The following is a 16,092-nucleotide window of genomic DNA, read 5'->3' as shown; positions in this document are numbered from 1 at the left end:
CTAGTTTCACATCTTCAGAGGAGACTTTGGCCTTGCAGAATCTCAAGGCCAAAGTCTCTCTTTGGCCTTATGGGAGACTTTATGACAACTAGAATGAAGCCTTTGCTACTGAACGGAGGTGAGGATCTGCCAGATGCTGCTGCTGGTAATTTTCACAAAAAGATTGCTGGTGAATGAATTCAGAACAATTGAAAATATTTTGCATAATTTAGGATTTATTCCATCAGCGCAAGACTCAGCAGTACACTGAACTATACCACCATATCTTGTTTTATATTGGGGCGTTAATTTAAATACTAGAAGAGCACAGGAACAAAGAAACACATCCTCTATTTAAACTAACAGTGTACAGAGAGATCTCCTTATAAAAGGGGCTTTTCAGTATGTTGTACAACAGTGCCTTATATTTCAATTTAATGCAAAAATGCCAGTTAGACTCACTATTTAATTATAGTCTCCATCCTGGAACTTTTTTTTTTAAAGGCTACAATTTTAACATATATGAACATAAATATTTTTCAATACATACAGATAGTCTTGCTGGTTCACAGACTACCTGTATCAGTACTGAAAAATCTGAAATGAACATCATTAGTTCCGGACCCAACAATTTTATTACTCTAAATTTTCCCAGTTCCACTTGTATTTAAAATAACTGACGCCTAATTTAAAGTTTATTATAGCATTAGTGAACAGGTTGCAAAAATCTGTCAAAAAAAAAAAAGTCTTCCTTGCACAAACCTGTATAAAACTACAATAATATTATATAAGGATAGATATACTAAAGGTTACTCAAACGTTGGCAACATACTTGCCCATAGCAGCGATAGGAAAAACAAACAAACAAAAAAAATACCTTTGCTTAAAATAAATGAGAATTCTAAAATTCTTAGATAACTTACCCACTCCTTGAGGTCGTGGTAACCTAATGTGATCTGCTTCTACTTTCTGAAGCTGAGGGGGATATTCTTTTCTGGAAAATAAATTAGATATAGTTGTTCCTTCAACTGAGACCATTGTATTTTTGTCACAATTACACATGGAAAAAAAATCTGAACTGCACCTTAAAGTTATGAATAAATAACATCTCTAACATGCTACGTACACTTAAAAAAAATATCACCAGAATGCTAGCAACTGCTACAGTAAAGGTCTTAGAAGTGTTTCTGATCTAAAACCTTTTTCACAGTAATCGATAGTTTTTAAGTCTTACTTTCAGACCAAAGTCTTCAAGGACTGATGCCTGCATCTCCTCCTCCATATTAATGAAGTATAACATAGATACTTTAAAAATCCAAAAATAGAAACAACTATTACTTTAACAATATTAGATTCCACATCTTAAACTCCACAACATAAAAAAAAGATGAGAAAATGCAAAAGAGAGGAAAGACATCTGATACTGCATCTGTTACTGTTAATGGCAGTTCTCCTTCTCTGCTCTTACCCTAATCCGCAGCTGTAGGTTACTGTTAGAACATGACATGACATGCACCTGAAACACAGGAAGCCTTGTCTACAACTTCAGCAGAAACTGCTTTTATTGCCAAGTTAAGTCAGTGCTCTGGGTTGCAAATGGGTCACATGCATCCCATAACGCCATCTCTGAATACAAGGACAAAAATCAGCACCAAAGGGAGCAAAGTAAACAGCTGTAGGCAGTAACATCTCAGACAAACACAGCTAAATCTTTAGGGCCCACCTGACAATGATTCAGCTATGGCTGAAACAGATTTCAAAACAAGGAATAAATCTTTATTTGTTTCAGCAAATAATGTCTTACTGCAGCAGAATGTCAAGACCTTCGAATATCCTGCATTTCTAGCTAATACTTCTCAGGGCTTCCCACACTTTATTATTAACATCTTTGGAACAAGATTATTCTACAATGCCTTTTAGGGTTTTTCCTACCAAATCTGGCCCTCTAAATTTATTAACCCCGTACTAAACACGAACAAGTTTTACTGTGCTGAGGAGCTGCACCATGCAGAAAAACTTGGGGAAAAAAAAGGTTCAAAAACAAGCATACAGTACTTTACCGTTAGTGCCCACAAGCATACTACAGATTAGATTGATTCGTTATTGCGTCAAATGCATTTCTGAAACAATCCTGCTCCTACACAAGTTTTGTGTTTTTTTTTTTTTAAACCAGCTCTACATATAAACCGCACCAAAATCAGAAACTCAACATGAGTGTTTGTTCATAAATTATTCAATTTTTTTTTTAATATTTTCATTAAAAGTTCAAATCGAGAAGGGGTTACTTGAAAGGTAAAATTGGGGGAAATGTAAGGCAGAGCGCAAACTGAGCATTATATAACAAGAAGCTGTTACTACCAAATCCAATGATAAAAACACCATACTAAAGGGTAGGAAAAAAAAAACATTATTACAGGAGATATAGAAAATACATAAGGACTAGCATTAAATGAGTATCTTGCTTCTCCAACAGTAAAAGACTTTTATTCATGCTCACAAGGAACTGGTTACATCCAACTACACGTTAGGAAAAATTCTCTTAATCATCCAAGATTAGGGACCTGAGAGCACTCCCATAACCCTATGCAACCAAGACAAAAAGTTGACCAAGACTAAAGGAAGGGTGAGAGACAATTTAGCAGTTAATATTGCAACAAATAATTAATCAATTCTTAAACAACACCAGTAGCATTTAAAGAAATGTTAAATGCATTATGAATATGTTAATTACATTAATCGCTGGAAATCTGCAAACATATTAAGGCTTTTATTTCTACTCTGTTTTTAAATAATGCTTGTTCAGAATTTTTACTCATAAATAAAACCTGGAAGACCAGACTGTCTTTCACTCCAGAAAAGCCCTCATCATGCTGTCAGTCTCAAGCTTTCTCCGTAACAGAGTGCTCAGCCTCAAGCAAGGTCTTACTTGTATTATTTTGTTGAGCTTCATAAATTCCTATAACTCAGACATTTGCAAACAAGACATACATCTCTCAGTTAATCTTCTTAGCAAGAATCAGCTGGAATGTTAAACTGGAGTTCTTACGTCTCATGATTTAATCATCATTAGAATCATAGGCTTGGGTTGGAAGGGCCTTTAAAGACAATCTGTTCCAACCCCCTGCCAGGGGCAGGGACACCTCCCACCAGACCAGGTTGCCCAAAGCCCCATCCAACCTGGCCTTGAACACCTCCAGGGATGGGGCACCCACAGCTTCTCTGGGCAACCTGTGCCAGTGCCTCACCACCCTTCTCCAGGCGGGGTCTCACAGGGGCAGAGTAGAGGGGGACAATCACCTCCCTTGATCTGCTGGCCACACTTCTTTTGATGCAGCTCAGGAAACAACTGGCTTTCCAGGCTGCAAATGCACACTGCCAGCTCGCATCCAATGTTTCATCCACCAGCATACCCTAAGTCCTTCTCTGCAGGGCCGCTCTCCATCCCATTCCTCACCCAGCCTGTAATCATACTGGGGACTGCATCAACCCAGGTGCAGGACCTTGCACTTGGCCTTGCTGAACTTCATGAGGCTCACACAGGCCCACCTCCCAAGCCTCCCTCAAGGTCCCTCTGGATGGCAGCCCTTCCCTCAAGCCTATCAACTACACCTCCCCGCTTGGTGTTATCTGCGAAGTTGCTGAGGGTGCACGCGATCCCACTGTGTCACTGAAGATGCAGAATAGTGCCAGTCCCAGCATGAACCCTTGAGGGATGCCACTTGCCAGTGGACATTGTGTTGTTGAGTAACTCCCTGGACACGGCCAACCAGACAACTCTGTCCCTCTAACAGTCCACCCTCCGGACCAACATCCCTCTAATGCAGTGGCAAGAACGTTGTAGAACAGTATCAAAGATCTTACAGAAGTCCAGGCAGATGACATCAGTAGCTCTTCCTTTGTCCACGGAGCAGTTGCTCTGTTACCGAAGGTCACTAGATTAGTCAGGCACAATTTGCACAGGGTGAAGCCCTGTTGGCTGTCTCTAATCAACTCCCCTGTCTTCCGTATGTTTCAACATGACTTCCAGAAGGATCTGTTCTGTGATCTTACTGGGCACTGAGGTGAGCCTGACTAGTCAGTAGTTCCCCGGGTCCTCCTTATTACTCAGCCACCAAATTGTATACTTATACTCAGCCATGCTAATCTCCTGCCCTCCTTGTCAGATTTCTTATACACAGAAATAGAGAGCTCTTGCGTTCTAAGAAAAACATCCTTAAGCGCCCTGCCTGCTGTATTCTGCTCCTTTACCCCTGACGGCAGTTTCCCAGGGAGTCCCATCCACTAACTCCTTGAACAACTGGAAGATCGCTCTCCTAAAACTCAGGGTCTTGACTTTACTCTTTACCTGACCCATAGCCCTCAGGATCACGAATTCCACTGCAGCCCGGGCTGTCACCAATCTTGACCTCTCTAATTAGTTCATCTGTGTTGGTAAACAACTCATCCAGTAGCACTTCTCTGACTGGGCTATCACCTGGATTAAGAAATTATCCTCAATGCACTTCAAGAGCCTCCTGGACTGCTTACAGCTTGCTGTGCTGCTTTTCCAGCCGGTACAAGAGTGACTGAAGTCCCCCAACAGGATCAGAGCCTCCATGATGTTTCCTGTAGTTGAATTACGAACGCTTGGTCAACAAGCTCCCCTTTGTCAGGTGGCTTGTAGTAAACACCAACCATGAGGTTTCCTTTGTTTGCTTGGCCCCTTATTTTTACCCATAAGCTCTCAACCTGTTGTTACAGCTCTGTGCAGTCAATCTATTTTTCTACACAGAGAACAACTCCCCAACTCTGCTTTCCTTGCCTGTCTCTTCTGAACAGTTTAAAGCCAACGTCTGCAGTGCTCCAATTGTGATTCATCCCACCATTGGGAAAACCAAGTTTCATTAATAGCAATTAGACCATAGCTTTCTAGGTGCAGTGGCTTCCAACTACTCTTATTTATTACCTAAGCTATGTGCACTGGCAAAGAGAGACTCCAGCTGGCCTACTGATGTATCACCTCTTTAGAGGAACACGCTAATTTTCTTGAGGCATTTCGCAGGTGTTTCCTTGTTGACTCCAAACACATCAACAACCCCTGGCTGTTCTGTAATGCAAAACTCCATCCCCTTCCCCATTAAGTCCAGCTTAAAGCTCTCGCTGTAAGTTTGGCCAGCTTGTTGCCAAATACCCTCCTGCCCCACTTGGTCAGATGAATCCCATCAGCTGCTCCCAACAGACCTGGCTTCTCAAAGGTAGATCCATGACCACAGAAGCCAAAAAGACCGGTGATGACAACAACCAGATACAACTGTCTCCCCATGTTAAAGACATCATGCAATCTATCACTTCAACATAAACAGTAAGTAGTTCTCATTCTTGAATCTAAAAAGCGACTTCAGTTCTGCAGCATCCAACTTCATGGTGGGAATGAATGCTCCTACTTCTCCGATGTTTTCTAATTATTCATTAACTTTTTCATTTTACTTACAGTGAAGCAAAAAAAATATACATATATATAATTTGCAATTATTATTTATGGGTAAAGGTTTTAAAAGTGCATTATGTAATGCTCAGTTCTGGCCAGAACCACCATGTATCTTCAATGCACCCTTCCACAATCAGTGTATGACACTCCCAGCTCAGGTGACTTAACACAGACTAATAAAGAAGTCACAGAATCACCTAGGTTGGAGAAGACCTTCAAGGTCACCATGTCCAACCACCAGCCTGACCCATTAAGTCCCATTACTAAACCCTGTGCCTTAGGGCCATGACCACACATCCGAGACCACCAGCCAAAGTTAACAGCTCCAAGTCAGCTGAGACTATCCAAAACAGTTTAACTCATTCCACAATTCAAGATCAGGTTTGAAGTCACTTGTTTCCAACGCTAAGCAAAGACAATTATAATTCAACTGTAGATTTAATCTAAGAAAAATGTTTTCTTGGAGATGGTAACGGTCCTGTCATAAGAGCGTAACAACTTGATGCTCCTCCTACCAGTTTACTTGCACTGAAAAAAAAAAACACAAAAAGGCAGAGAACACCATCACAAAACTTTATACATGGCAAAACAAAGGCTCCCTCATCAGCATGAAATCTCTAGGTGTTTGAACAGTGTCAGATCCACTGATACCTTCTATAGTACAGTTCTTAGGATACTCGACAGTTATTATGGACACAGAAACAGAACGGAAAGCAATGCTTTAGAACAACATGCCACCTAGCTTTAAAAGGACTATTCTGAAAAAAAAAATATCTAAAAGTAAAAGAAAAGATTCTTATAAAAATTAAAAAACAAAGCACTTCAAAACTAATACCTTTTTGCTGTTAAATCCTATTAATAAAACTCAAACTCAATCTTGCACTTCAAAAAGAATAAAGGAAGGATCAAGCAGCTAAAAACATCAAGATACAAGATTATCTACATATTGTGCTTAATAAAGAAAAAAGAAAATACGATATTGATTGCTGTTCCTGCCATCTTGCTGAATAATATATTGTAAATATTTTTATTTTTTTTTTTGCCTGTTAGGTTTCATAAAAATAGTTCTTACAAGATTTAGATTTTGCTTGAAGAGCAAGACTCTCTGCTCAGAGCCTTAAATTGTTTTAGGCATCTCATTTAATCTCATCCATTATAAACAGTTTTGATTATAATACCTTTTAAGCTCACACAAGAGCTATGTTTAATGCAGACTGGCTCTTTCAGGGTATGTGTTATTCAGCTCTTCCTCACTCTGCCCCACTCTGCTAATACTTGGGAGGTATACCATAGCACACAGGTTGCTGGTTTCAAAATCGTTACACAAAAACAGAGTAAGGCATGATAAAACAGGAATCACCAAGCTGCAGAGGTATGATTTACCTTTAGCATGTCTCACAGGAAAAGTGGGGTACCAAGGGCCAGGTTGGATGAGACTTTGGGCAACCTGGTCTAGTGGGAGGTGTCCCTGCCCATGGCAGGGGTGTGGAATTAGAGGGTCTTTAAGGTCCCTTCCAACCCATACCATTCTGTGATTCTATGAAAGAGAGAAGCAGCAGCATAGGAGTTGGATTTTTAGTATGCAGGTCAGTAGACCTATTTGGCCCAGAAAGTCAGGGGTTGCAGCTGCACTTATCATGATGGTAATGATTAAATCTAAATTTAGCAACTCCTGTGTACATTACTTTCCCCTGATAAGACAGCAACGAAGGAAAAACAGATGTATCTAACTGTACTGGATTAGGAAGAACTCGGTGTCCCCAGGGGAAAATTAAGATCACCAGTACACAACTCAGCCCTAGTTTTCCTAGGGCATAAAGTACCAAATTACAAGCATTAATAACCAAATGGTTAATTAGTGACATAAATGCAACACAAAGAACAACATGAAAATATGCATAAACTCAAAGCCAGGGCAGTGAGATGATGATCAAATCCCTTAATGGCTCAAGCCAGCATCATGGAGGTTCAGACTAGGCATTAGGAAAAACTTCTTTACTGAGAGGGAAGCTAAACCCTGGAACAGGCTTCCTATAGAGGTGGTTGATTCCCTGTGCCTGCCCATGTTTAAGAGGCATCTTCCAACTGGAACTATTCTACTCTATTCCTTATTAGAGGACCACAGCTCTAAGGTCTCTTAAGAAACAACAAAGGCTGTTAAACAGAAAGGTTTGGTTTTACTGCTAAATTTGAAATAAATCTACACAATCCTGAATTCATAAAGAACAACTCTATATTAGATTTCTGTGTTACACTGTTATTGGATAAACATTATATAGACATTTTAAACAATTCAACCCGATATCAAGCGTAGCATGCTGCCAAAACCACATACATAAATAGGATATTTAAAAAAATATCAAATTGTCATTATCAACCAAACGTTTACACTAACCCATAAATGTAAGCTATATCAAAAGAAAAACAAAGGTATGGTATTTCATACTGCTAGAAAAACACTAACGTCAGTAAAACATGCAAAATGAGTGACAAACAAGCCTTACAGCATGTCTGTTCGTGCTGTGTATTTTCTGTTAATTGCTTTAACAGAATGGACACAGTAATACAATAAAAACCTTTAATGCTATTCAAACCAAGCTGAGATGATACAGTAAAACCTGCTAAGACAACCAACTAAGATATGCTTCAGAACCATTCTATTACACAAATCTCTTGCTCTCTGAAGAGTTAGCAGTAAATTCTTAAATTTCAGCCAAAGTTAATTTATCTATTTGCACACTGGAGATATCTCTATCTAGTCAGCTAGCTATGTACAGACACATACACAGAGTAATTTCCAGTGGAAATGTACCCAAGGTTCACATTAATGTGGCATTATTTAGAGACGAATGTAGAGGTTTGTTTTATGGTCCATTTATTCTCTTTTACCAAAAACACAGAACAGAACAAACAACCCCCCTCACACACGAGTGGATACGATTGACTGGACTGATTATTCTTTAACTAGCATTGATACAGCACTCATTCAGTTCATTTTCTTAATGCTCATTGCATCAACAGTAAGCTTACCTTTCTTTTCGGTCCAGATTGCTTAAAATATGAAAAAAGAAAAAAAAAACATAAGATGCAAAGCCCCACGTGTTGCACATATCACTAAATCCAAAAGTTATTAGATAAAAGCTGTAACTGTTTCATTGTCTCTTGCACTCACTGCACTAGCTGTCAAAAGAGCATTATTATTATTCACAGCATTTTTGCAACAGTAATTATAAATACACAAACAAACATTTCTTCACAGACAGCAAAGGTCAATGGGCTAAATAAATACTACATTGCTTTGCCTCCTTCTCAGTGTGTAAAATTTGATTAATTGTCAACAAATTCTGAAAAAAAAACCAAAGCATTCAAGTTTACACAATACTCAGAATTCTGGGAAGAGAGTAAAAGGAATTCAAAACTGAATTTGAACATGTCAATTTAGACTTAGGGTATGGGACATTCAGTCAATATTGCAGGAAAGTGGTAAAAATTGCTTACAGCTGGATCTGGCCTTTACAAACAATAAAGGTCACATTTGGGTGGGTCACATCTGAGTTTATGAATGCAGTCAGATCTAAAACACTTCGACATGGAGCAATAGCCAGTATCTGTGTATCCCTGGTAGAGTTAATCCATACCTTAGATTAACTGTCTACAAATATGGCAGAGTCACAACTAAGAATGATAAATTTCAATGCTAAAGAAACTTAAAGATGACAAAAATCCAGAATGCCCAGTCATCACCCTAAATGCCTCGCTTGTTTTAAAATCCTGTATTAATGTAATGCATTGAAAAGAATTCTCACTTTTGCATCTCAAAAGGATTTAGAGATGAGAATCCTTGATAGAGCCAGGAATTATAACAAGCAATGTCCCTCTGAATTGCTTCATGCAGCTCATGCAGTAAGATTTGTTAGACATGCTGTACATAACACGCTATTCCAATACCAAGTCTTAGAGAAAAGTCAGTCAATAGCATAGGATAGGACTGAGCGCTCATTAAATAAAGCAACATTGAACCACAACATTAGGCTAAACTGTATCTGAAAATCTCTTGCATCAGAAGTGAATAAATTTCAACTTAATCCCCAGATTCCACTGAAAAAACATGGGCAGTATTTATCAAATATACAAATAAGTTTTGAAATGACCAATTTTGTTGTATTGAAATAATATATTTTAAATATCAGTGCAACAGATATTCAGCCAGAATTTAAATTAACATGCATGTGCAGCAAAATCAAAAAAAGAGATGAGGAACACAGCACACATCACAAGCTCCAAATTCAACTTGATGGACTTTCATAATTAGGTTGCCCCATGTGTCACCACCCCCTCTCAAAGAACCATGTATAAATAAGTCTGTGTCTCTGCCACTGATGTTGCAATCTACTCAGAAGTAATTTGTGTTTTTAATTTTATTTATGCTTTCAATAATCCACTACAGACTTAAGAACATTATGTTAGGTTTGTTAAAATTATTTTCCCCATTGTAACTCATCAACATTTCATAAAAAAATTCTACAAATGCAAACAAGGTAACAGAACACAATTTTGCACTGGCTATAAATTTGTACAGGAAAACAAACAAACAAAAGACCCTTAGAACTCAGTTTCCATGTAGCCACCTTTCTTTGTCTGGATATTCCTATAATGTTATTCTTGGTTTACCACATCTTCTGCACACACTCCTTTCTTTCTGAGGACTTTTTTTTTTCCTAACAATGATAGTCTCCTGATTCATAAATCTACATTTTTCACATCAAGCTGCATTGAGACCCCCCCACCTCCTAAGAGAAGAAAAAAAGACAAAGAAGCATGCCATGAGGTCACGTTCTGTTAATTTTCAATCCACTAACTCATAAACAGATTTAGAAGCTTTTAAAGAGTAGTCAGATGAGTCAACTGGCAAAAGATACTGGCATTAAATATCCTTAGCAAAATTCCTCTGAAAAGCTCACTCTTAAATTCTAAAGACCAATCAGTCAAGTCACGCTGGTTCTTTTTATGACTATTTCTCACCTCTGAAACTTCAAAAACATTCTGACCCTAAGAAGTAACTGTGTGTTGTTAATGGAAATGAAGTAAAACAACAACCGTAAAAGAAAAATTTTTAGAAACATTCAACAGGACTATGAACCAATTACTTCATGCAATATTCAGCTTGCTTACATTATGCATTAGTTTTCTTTCTGCAAGTCACACATGCAAAGTCACTACTTTTTTTTTCCTCCACATTATATTATAGGCTTAGAAAGAAGCAAGTCTCATAGGTGATAAACAGCAAACAGGCAAGTCAAATGTCCCCTGAAGATTAAAATCAAAGTACTATGACCAGATTCAGCCCTCCTAAATTTAGGCAATGAATTGAGCTGCCCAAGCTAGTAAATGGCCATGTACCATCTTTCAACAGCAATGGAAAAAAAAAAGAAGGGCACTACTGGGAAATCTGAGTAGACTTTGTTGCATGCTGAAGATGCCTAAAGGACATAACTAGGTAAGACGGATCCACATCTGTAAGTGGTTTCAAAGAACCATCTCACAACTAAGTTTAATAGACTACACTAACATTAAGGGCAACATTCAGAGATCCAAGAAAGAGCTGTCTCAGATGGCTTTCTGCTTACTTTGAATAACCTGAATTAGCTTTTATCCCTTAGAATTAAGAAAAAAAGGAAAAAAAGAAGAGAAAGAGGAAAAAAGAAGGGAAATAGAGAAAAAAAGGAGGGAAAGGTAATGACATGCTTTCCTAACGCTTTCCTAAGGGAACATTAAACAGCTTTTCTAAGAAATATAGATAGATACAGAAATTCTTCTGCATATAAGAAAAAAAGAGGCTGGTTCAGCTCAAACCATACTGGCTACATAAACATTGCGTTTCAGTTTTTATTCGCGGGAAAAGCTCTGCCAATCCTCTTTAGTCACCCTCGCCTCACAGTGATGTTAAGGAATAAAGAAAAGCAAGATCCTTGTTACTGCATCCGCTATTACTAAAGGCAAGAAAATGTCCATTCTATTTTCCATTTACAAATCACAGCAGACTTTGAAATGGATGGAGGCAACAATGGTGTAGGTCAGAGACAGAACTGTAAAATCCATTTTCAGTTTGCTTCCTCAATGCCAGATTACCATAATACATATATGGATCACATCACTCATTCACGTTAGTACACAGGCTTTGTTATTCTGAAGACAGCCACGAAGGTGATGGAAATGGGACGAAAATTAGGATAATGCCTACATATGATCCCACCACTTCCAAGAAATCTACACACACACCACACACACAAAAAAAATAAAAAAAGTGGGGCAGAAAAAGAGGTTACAAAATGCTGACAAGCCAGTGGAAATCCATGAAATGCATACAGCTTTGAATGGACAAATTTAAAAAAATACATCTTAAAGCAATGGTTAGTTCATATGTTTGTGACAACGTCTGAGTGTGAAAAGCTGGGGGGTGGGGGAGAACACCTCATATTTACCAAAGTCTGATATGCTTTTAAGTTTTCAAAAACAACAAAGCTTAAATCGGCATAGCTGAGTAAATTTCCACAGTTCCACAGTTTCCTGTATTTATAAAAATCCAAAATCTCACTTCTGTGAGATGTCCCACTTTAATCATTTTATGCTGTAGTTAAAGACTACTCATTATTGTCCTATTTGTTGCTTAACCTTTAGATTAATTTTATACCAGCTGGAGTTTCTGTGAATGAGTATTTGGTATTTGTTGCCAGTTACATGAAGTTCTACTGCATACTATGCCCATTTCAAAGTATTTCCTAAATATATTTCCATCAGAGCATTTTCACGCTCTCTGATTATGTCAGTGTGCTTTAAAATTAGTGATTTCTAAGACTATATAAATCCTAAATAATAAAAGTTTATGAAACTTCAGTAATTGAGATCCAAGCTCATGATCAACAAGAACCATGTAATTATGTTTTCCTAAAACACTTCATAGTATAAGGTGAACAATTATGTACAAAAACAATTATGTACAAAACCAGAAAGGATTTTTACAACAGGGACATCTGGATAAACAAATCTGCTTAGTCTTACCTTTGGGCTGCTGTTTTTACTACTGTTGTCTGTGCATGAGCATGGTGAAAGCGTCTACCATGTACCACAGTTACAGGACAAGACATATTCTGAGCATTTTCACTGCAGAAGTACAGAAAAAAATGATTTAAGAAAAGACTCTACTGTATTTTCTACAGTGTCTTAGTTAGAAATCATGGTGTCCTGTTTTTTTACAGTAACAGCCACATAAAAACAAAAATCAAAGTATTTCTGAATTGGTAATATAACTTGTTAGGTTGTATTGGACAGGCATAAAAGCATTCAGTCCCTGAATAAAATAAACAAATAAGAATACACACTTTTTCCTCTCCCCCGGAAAAGAAAAAAAAAGGTAAATAAAGATTTTTATTGAATTTTATCACCATCTAAAACGCTGTGAACCAGCTCTCCTTTGCTCAACCTCCTCACTCCAAAAAGATACTGCCTTTCTAAAATGAATTACAATCATTTATAGTTAACTTTATGCTTCCATACACAGATTTTATTAATGTCATCAAGAAGATTTAAAGTGTGTGAGACGTGAACAGACTGAACTGTACACTCAGGAATTTCTCTAATATTATTACTCCTTGGGGAAAATAAATGCAGCAAATATATGGTGCTAAGATGACTGGTAGCTGAAACAATACACCACAGCTGAAAAAGAGTAGAAGAGAGGGCTTCTCAGGTGCTCAACTATCTCAACAGGGCTCTGCAGAGAGACAGCATATTCACCAATGTCCTTCAGCATTTCTTTGGTTTCCTCATTTATTGCCTTTTGAGGCTTTAACCTCATTACTATATACAACAAATAATTCTGGAGGGATGGTTTCCAGTTATCTCTTAAAAGCATGTGCAAAGATACAATTTTCTATCCAATAAACGAGCAATACATTAACTCCCTCGAAGACCATTAGATCCTAACACTTAACCTGCACACTGCTACTACAGGATGCACAACACTGCATTTAAAATGTTCAAAAACTATAAAGTTTTCAACAGATAGAATGCTGATAACGCCAACTGCTTCAAATAACGGAAATGCAACATTTACATTTTGGTCGTAAAATTGCTCGGAAATTCTAACTGCATTAAATATAACAACATGAAAAAGCATTCTGATTGATTCAAAATGTTTCTTGGAAACACCGTTCAGCAGAATTTCCATTCCCTCCACTTGTCCTGGGATGAACAACAAAAAAGATCTGAAGTCCCAGAATCCCCAATAAAGCTGCACATCAATTCCTAATCCTTCCTTTATACATCCCCAAAAGATGAAGGTGAGAAAATCGCTATTTTGATATATTTTTTTTTAATTTCTATTTAGCTTACCCTTTTGGGAAGACTTATATCAAATATCACAAATCAAAATTAGAAACTTTCAGAGCATTTCTGACTGATCATAGCATAACATGACTGTTATCATCTGACTGATCATAGCAAAACCATGAACGTAACAGAACAAGACCCATCAAAACCAACCAAATGGTAAAACACCTTTCTTTAGAACAGGAAGCTTAGAAACATCATTTATGTTCTGACTTATCAGTTCAACTTCCCATAAATGAAGCTACCAGCCTCACATTCCAATCACCAACATCACAAAAGTAAACACAAACACTCATCCCACATGCTTCCAAGTCAAGACTATACAACTCCAGCTGGTCAGCCATCATCTAGACTAACTCATAGTCAACCTACTGTTTAATGTGTTCCCCTGAGAAATAAAAAGCTGACAGCTACTTGTTTTAAATACTTGAGTGTCTCACAAATCCTCTCTGGCTTCCAGTTACTCTCCAGGCTCTCTGTGAAAGAGATACTAAACAAGAAAACACAAGCAGAGCACAGGAATTTCTTCTCAAATGCTAAGGACTCAAAGAGTTTAAAACAAGCAAGTCTAGAAACACACCTATTTTGTGTTTCATGATTTGCTGAATCCGACCTTTGCCAAACTACCGTGATTTGGAAACTTTAAGTCTTGTGCCTCCGCAGCACAAAAAACTGTTCAGCTGTGCTTCTGCTTTGTGCCTCACACTCAAGTGAGAAGCTCCGATAGGTGCTGGAATAGAGTATCACAGCCTGCTGGGTGATTAGATTTGAGTCAAAGCAGACTGTTCTAGATGGCACACTTAAACGTTTCATACGGCATCAGATATCCTTCCAAGTAGGACAGCTGTAGAATACAATCTGCTCTATAATCCCAGTCTTCGAATAGAACATACCCAGTGCAGACAGAATCCCCAGAAAATTTAATCATAAAGTTGCAATATGGGCACCTCCGCACTGAAACTGGCTTTGCAAGTTTCATCACAGATTCAAGGAAATTAATATAAAGCACTAAAATTTGTCAAAGTTCCCCCAAATAGCAAATGCTCTAGAACTCTCAAAGAATTTAAAATACAATGACAATATGTATCTCAGAAACCACACAATTAGAGTCTAGGCTCTGAAGAAAATATGGTTACACTTTCACATTAAATCAGTTGATCCCAGTAAGTTCTGAACACTGCAAATTAGAAAGGCCAGGCACAGAAGAATCTTGTATTGGGCAAAAAGAATGAATGGATCCAGAAGCAATGAAAGCATGACATTACAGAAACACAGTTTGCATTTACAGACTATATTAATTCTGCTATTCATTGAGTAGCTTCCTTCTCTCATTTCCTGGATTTTAGGGAATACTGCAGGGTCATAATACTAATTTGAGTCAAGCCCTCAGAAAGCTTAATGAAATCCACCAATACAAAAAGTTTTTAAACCCTATTCTGCAGATGAGGTTGAAAAACTTCAACTTTGTGATACAAATCACTATGTACAGATGCTTGAGAATCTCAAGTCTGATCTTCTCAAACTTCATCTAGCAGCTTAATTGCGTGATCAATCTTCAAAAATGTCTTTAGTCCAGCAATCCAAATATTGAAAAGATATTAGTAAGCACCTGTCACACAGCATCTCAGAGCTAACACACTACCACTTTTCACTACAGTGACTGGATCACAAACCTTTATTTATCTGGGGATTTTGTTACGATGTGTGTGTTAGGAAAGAGGCAACGCTATCACAGTCTAAGGCACTAAATCAAGGTAATCACTTACAGCATAATCATGTTTCCAAGCAAATTTAGTGTGCAAACTCCAAAAAGGAGTAAGTAAATAATCAGCAGTACCTTTTTTAATCAAAAGCCAACTGTTCTCGGAGGTCACAGTGGCCTCCTCCCACCCATTCTTCCCCAATGAACCCCTTCATTAACAACTGTTTATTAAGAAGAAGGTGGATACTTCTATTTTCCATTTAAATTCAGCATGCAGCACAGTACTAGAGAGAAGGTGGATGCTTGTTTTCGAAGTAGATGTGACCTTTCACTAAGGTAAAACACACGCAACAGATTTAATTTCGTTTTAGTTTACTTATAAATCATACTATGTCTTAGGTTTATAAGGCAGCATTTGCCAGTGGAAAGCAGTTCCAATCCAAGTAACAGAATGTCTGAACTAAATGCTTAGATTGTCTCAAAAAACCTCTGCAACTATTTACCTTAAAATAAAACCCACACACCTTTCTGGAACTTAAGAAAAAACACACATACA

At 37.8% G+C, this 16,092-nt stretch overlaps 1 protein-coding gene across 7 annotated transcripts in view; it reads right to left on the bottom strand.

Moving 5' to 3' along the window:
• The window catches only part of SENP6 (SUMO specific peptidase 6), an 80,372-nt gene that overhangs the window by 33,838 nt on the left and 30,442 nt on the right, over window positions 1-16,092 (bottom strand). For 3 of the 7 annotated variants that reach the window (XM_035543148.2, XM_050709920.1, XM_050709919.1), the window contains 3 exons: window positions 12,506-12,607; window positions 8,477-8,497; window positions 903-973 (listed from right to left, as the gene is read on the bottom strand). In XM_035543148.2, coding sequence (XP_035399041.1) covers window positions 903-973; window positions 8,477-8,497; window positions 12,506-12,607 — 194 coding nt within the window. The remainder of the gene's footprint in view (window positions 1-902; window positions 974-8,476; window positions 8,498-12,505; window positions 12,608-16,092) is intronic. The other 4 variants (XM_035543149.2, XM_035543153.2, XM_035543152.2 and 1 more) reach the window with 2 other exon arrangements.

Source organism: Cygnus atratus, chromosome 3 (assembly GCF_013377495.2).
Source record: "Cygnus atratus isolate AKBS03 ecotype Queensland, Australia chromosome 3, CAtr_DNAZoo_HiC_assembly, whole genome shotgun sequence".
NCBI classification, from domain to species: Eukaryota; Metazoa; Chordata; class Aves; order Anseriformes; family Anatidae; genus Cygnus; species Cygnus atratus.
This window is presented reverse-complemented; position numbering and strand designations above follow the sequence as displayed.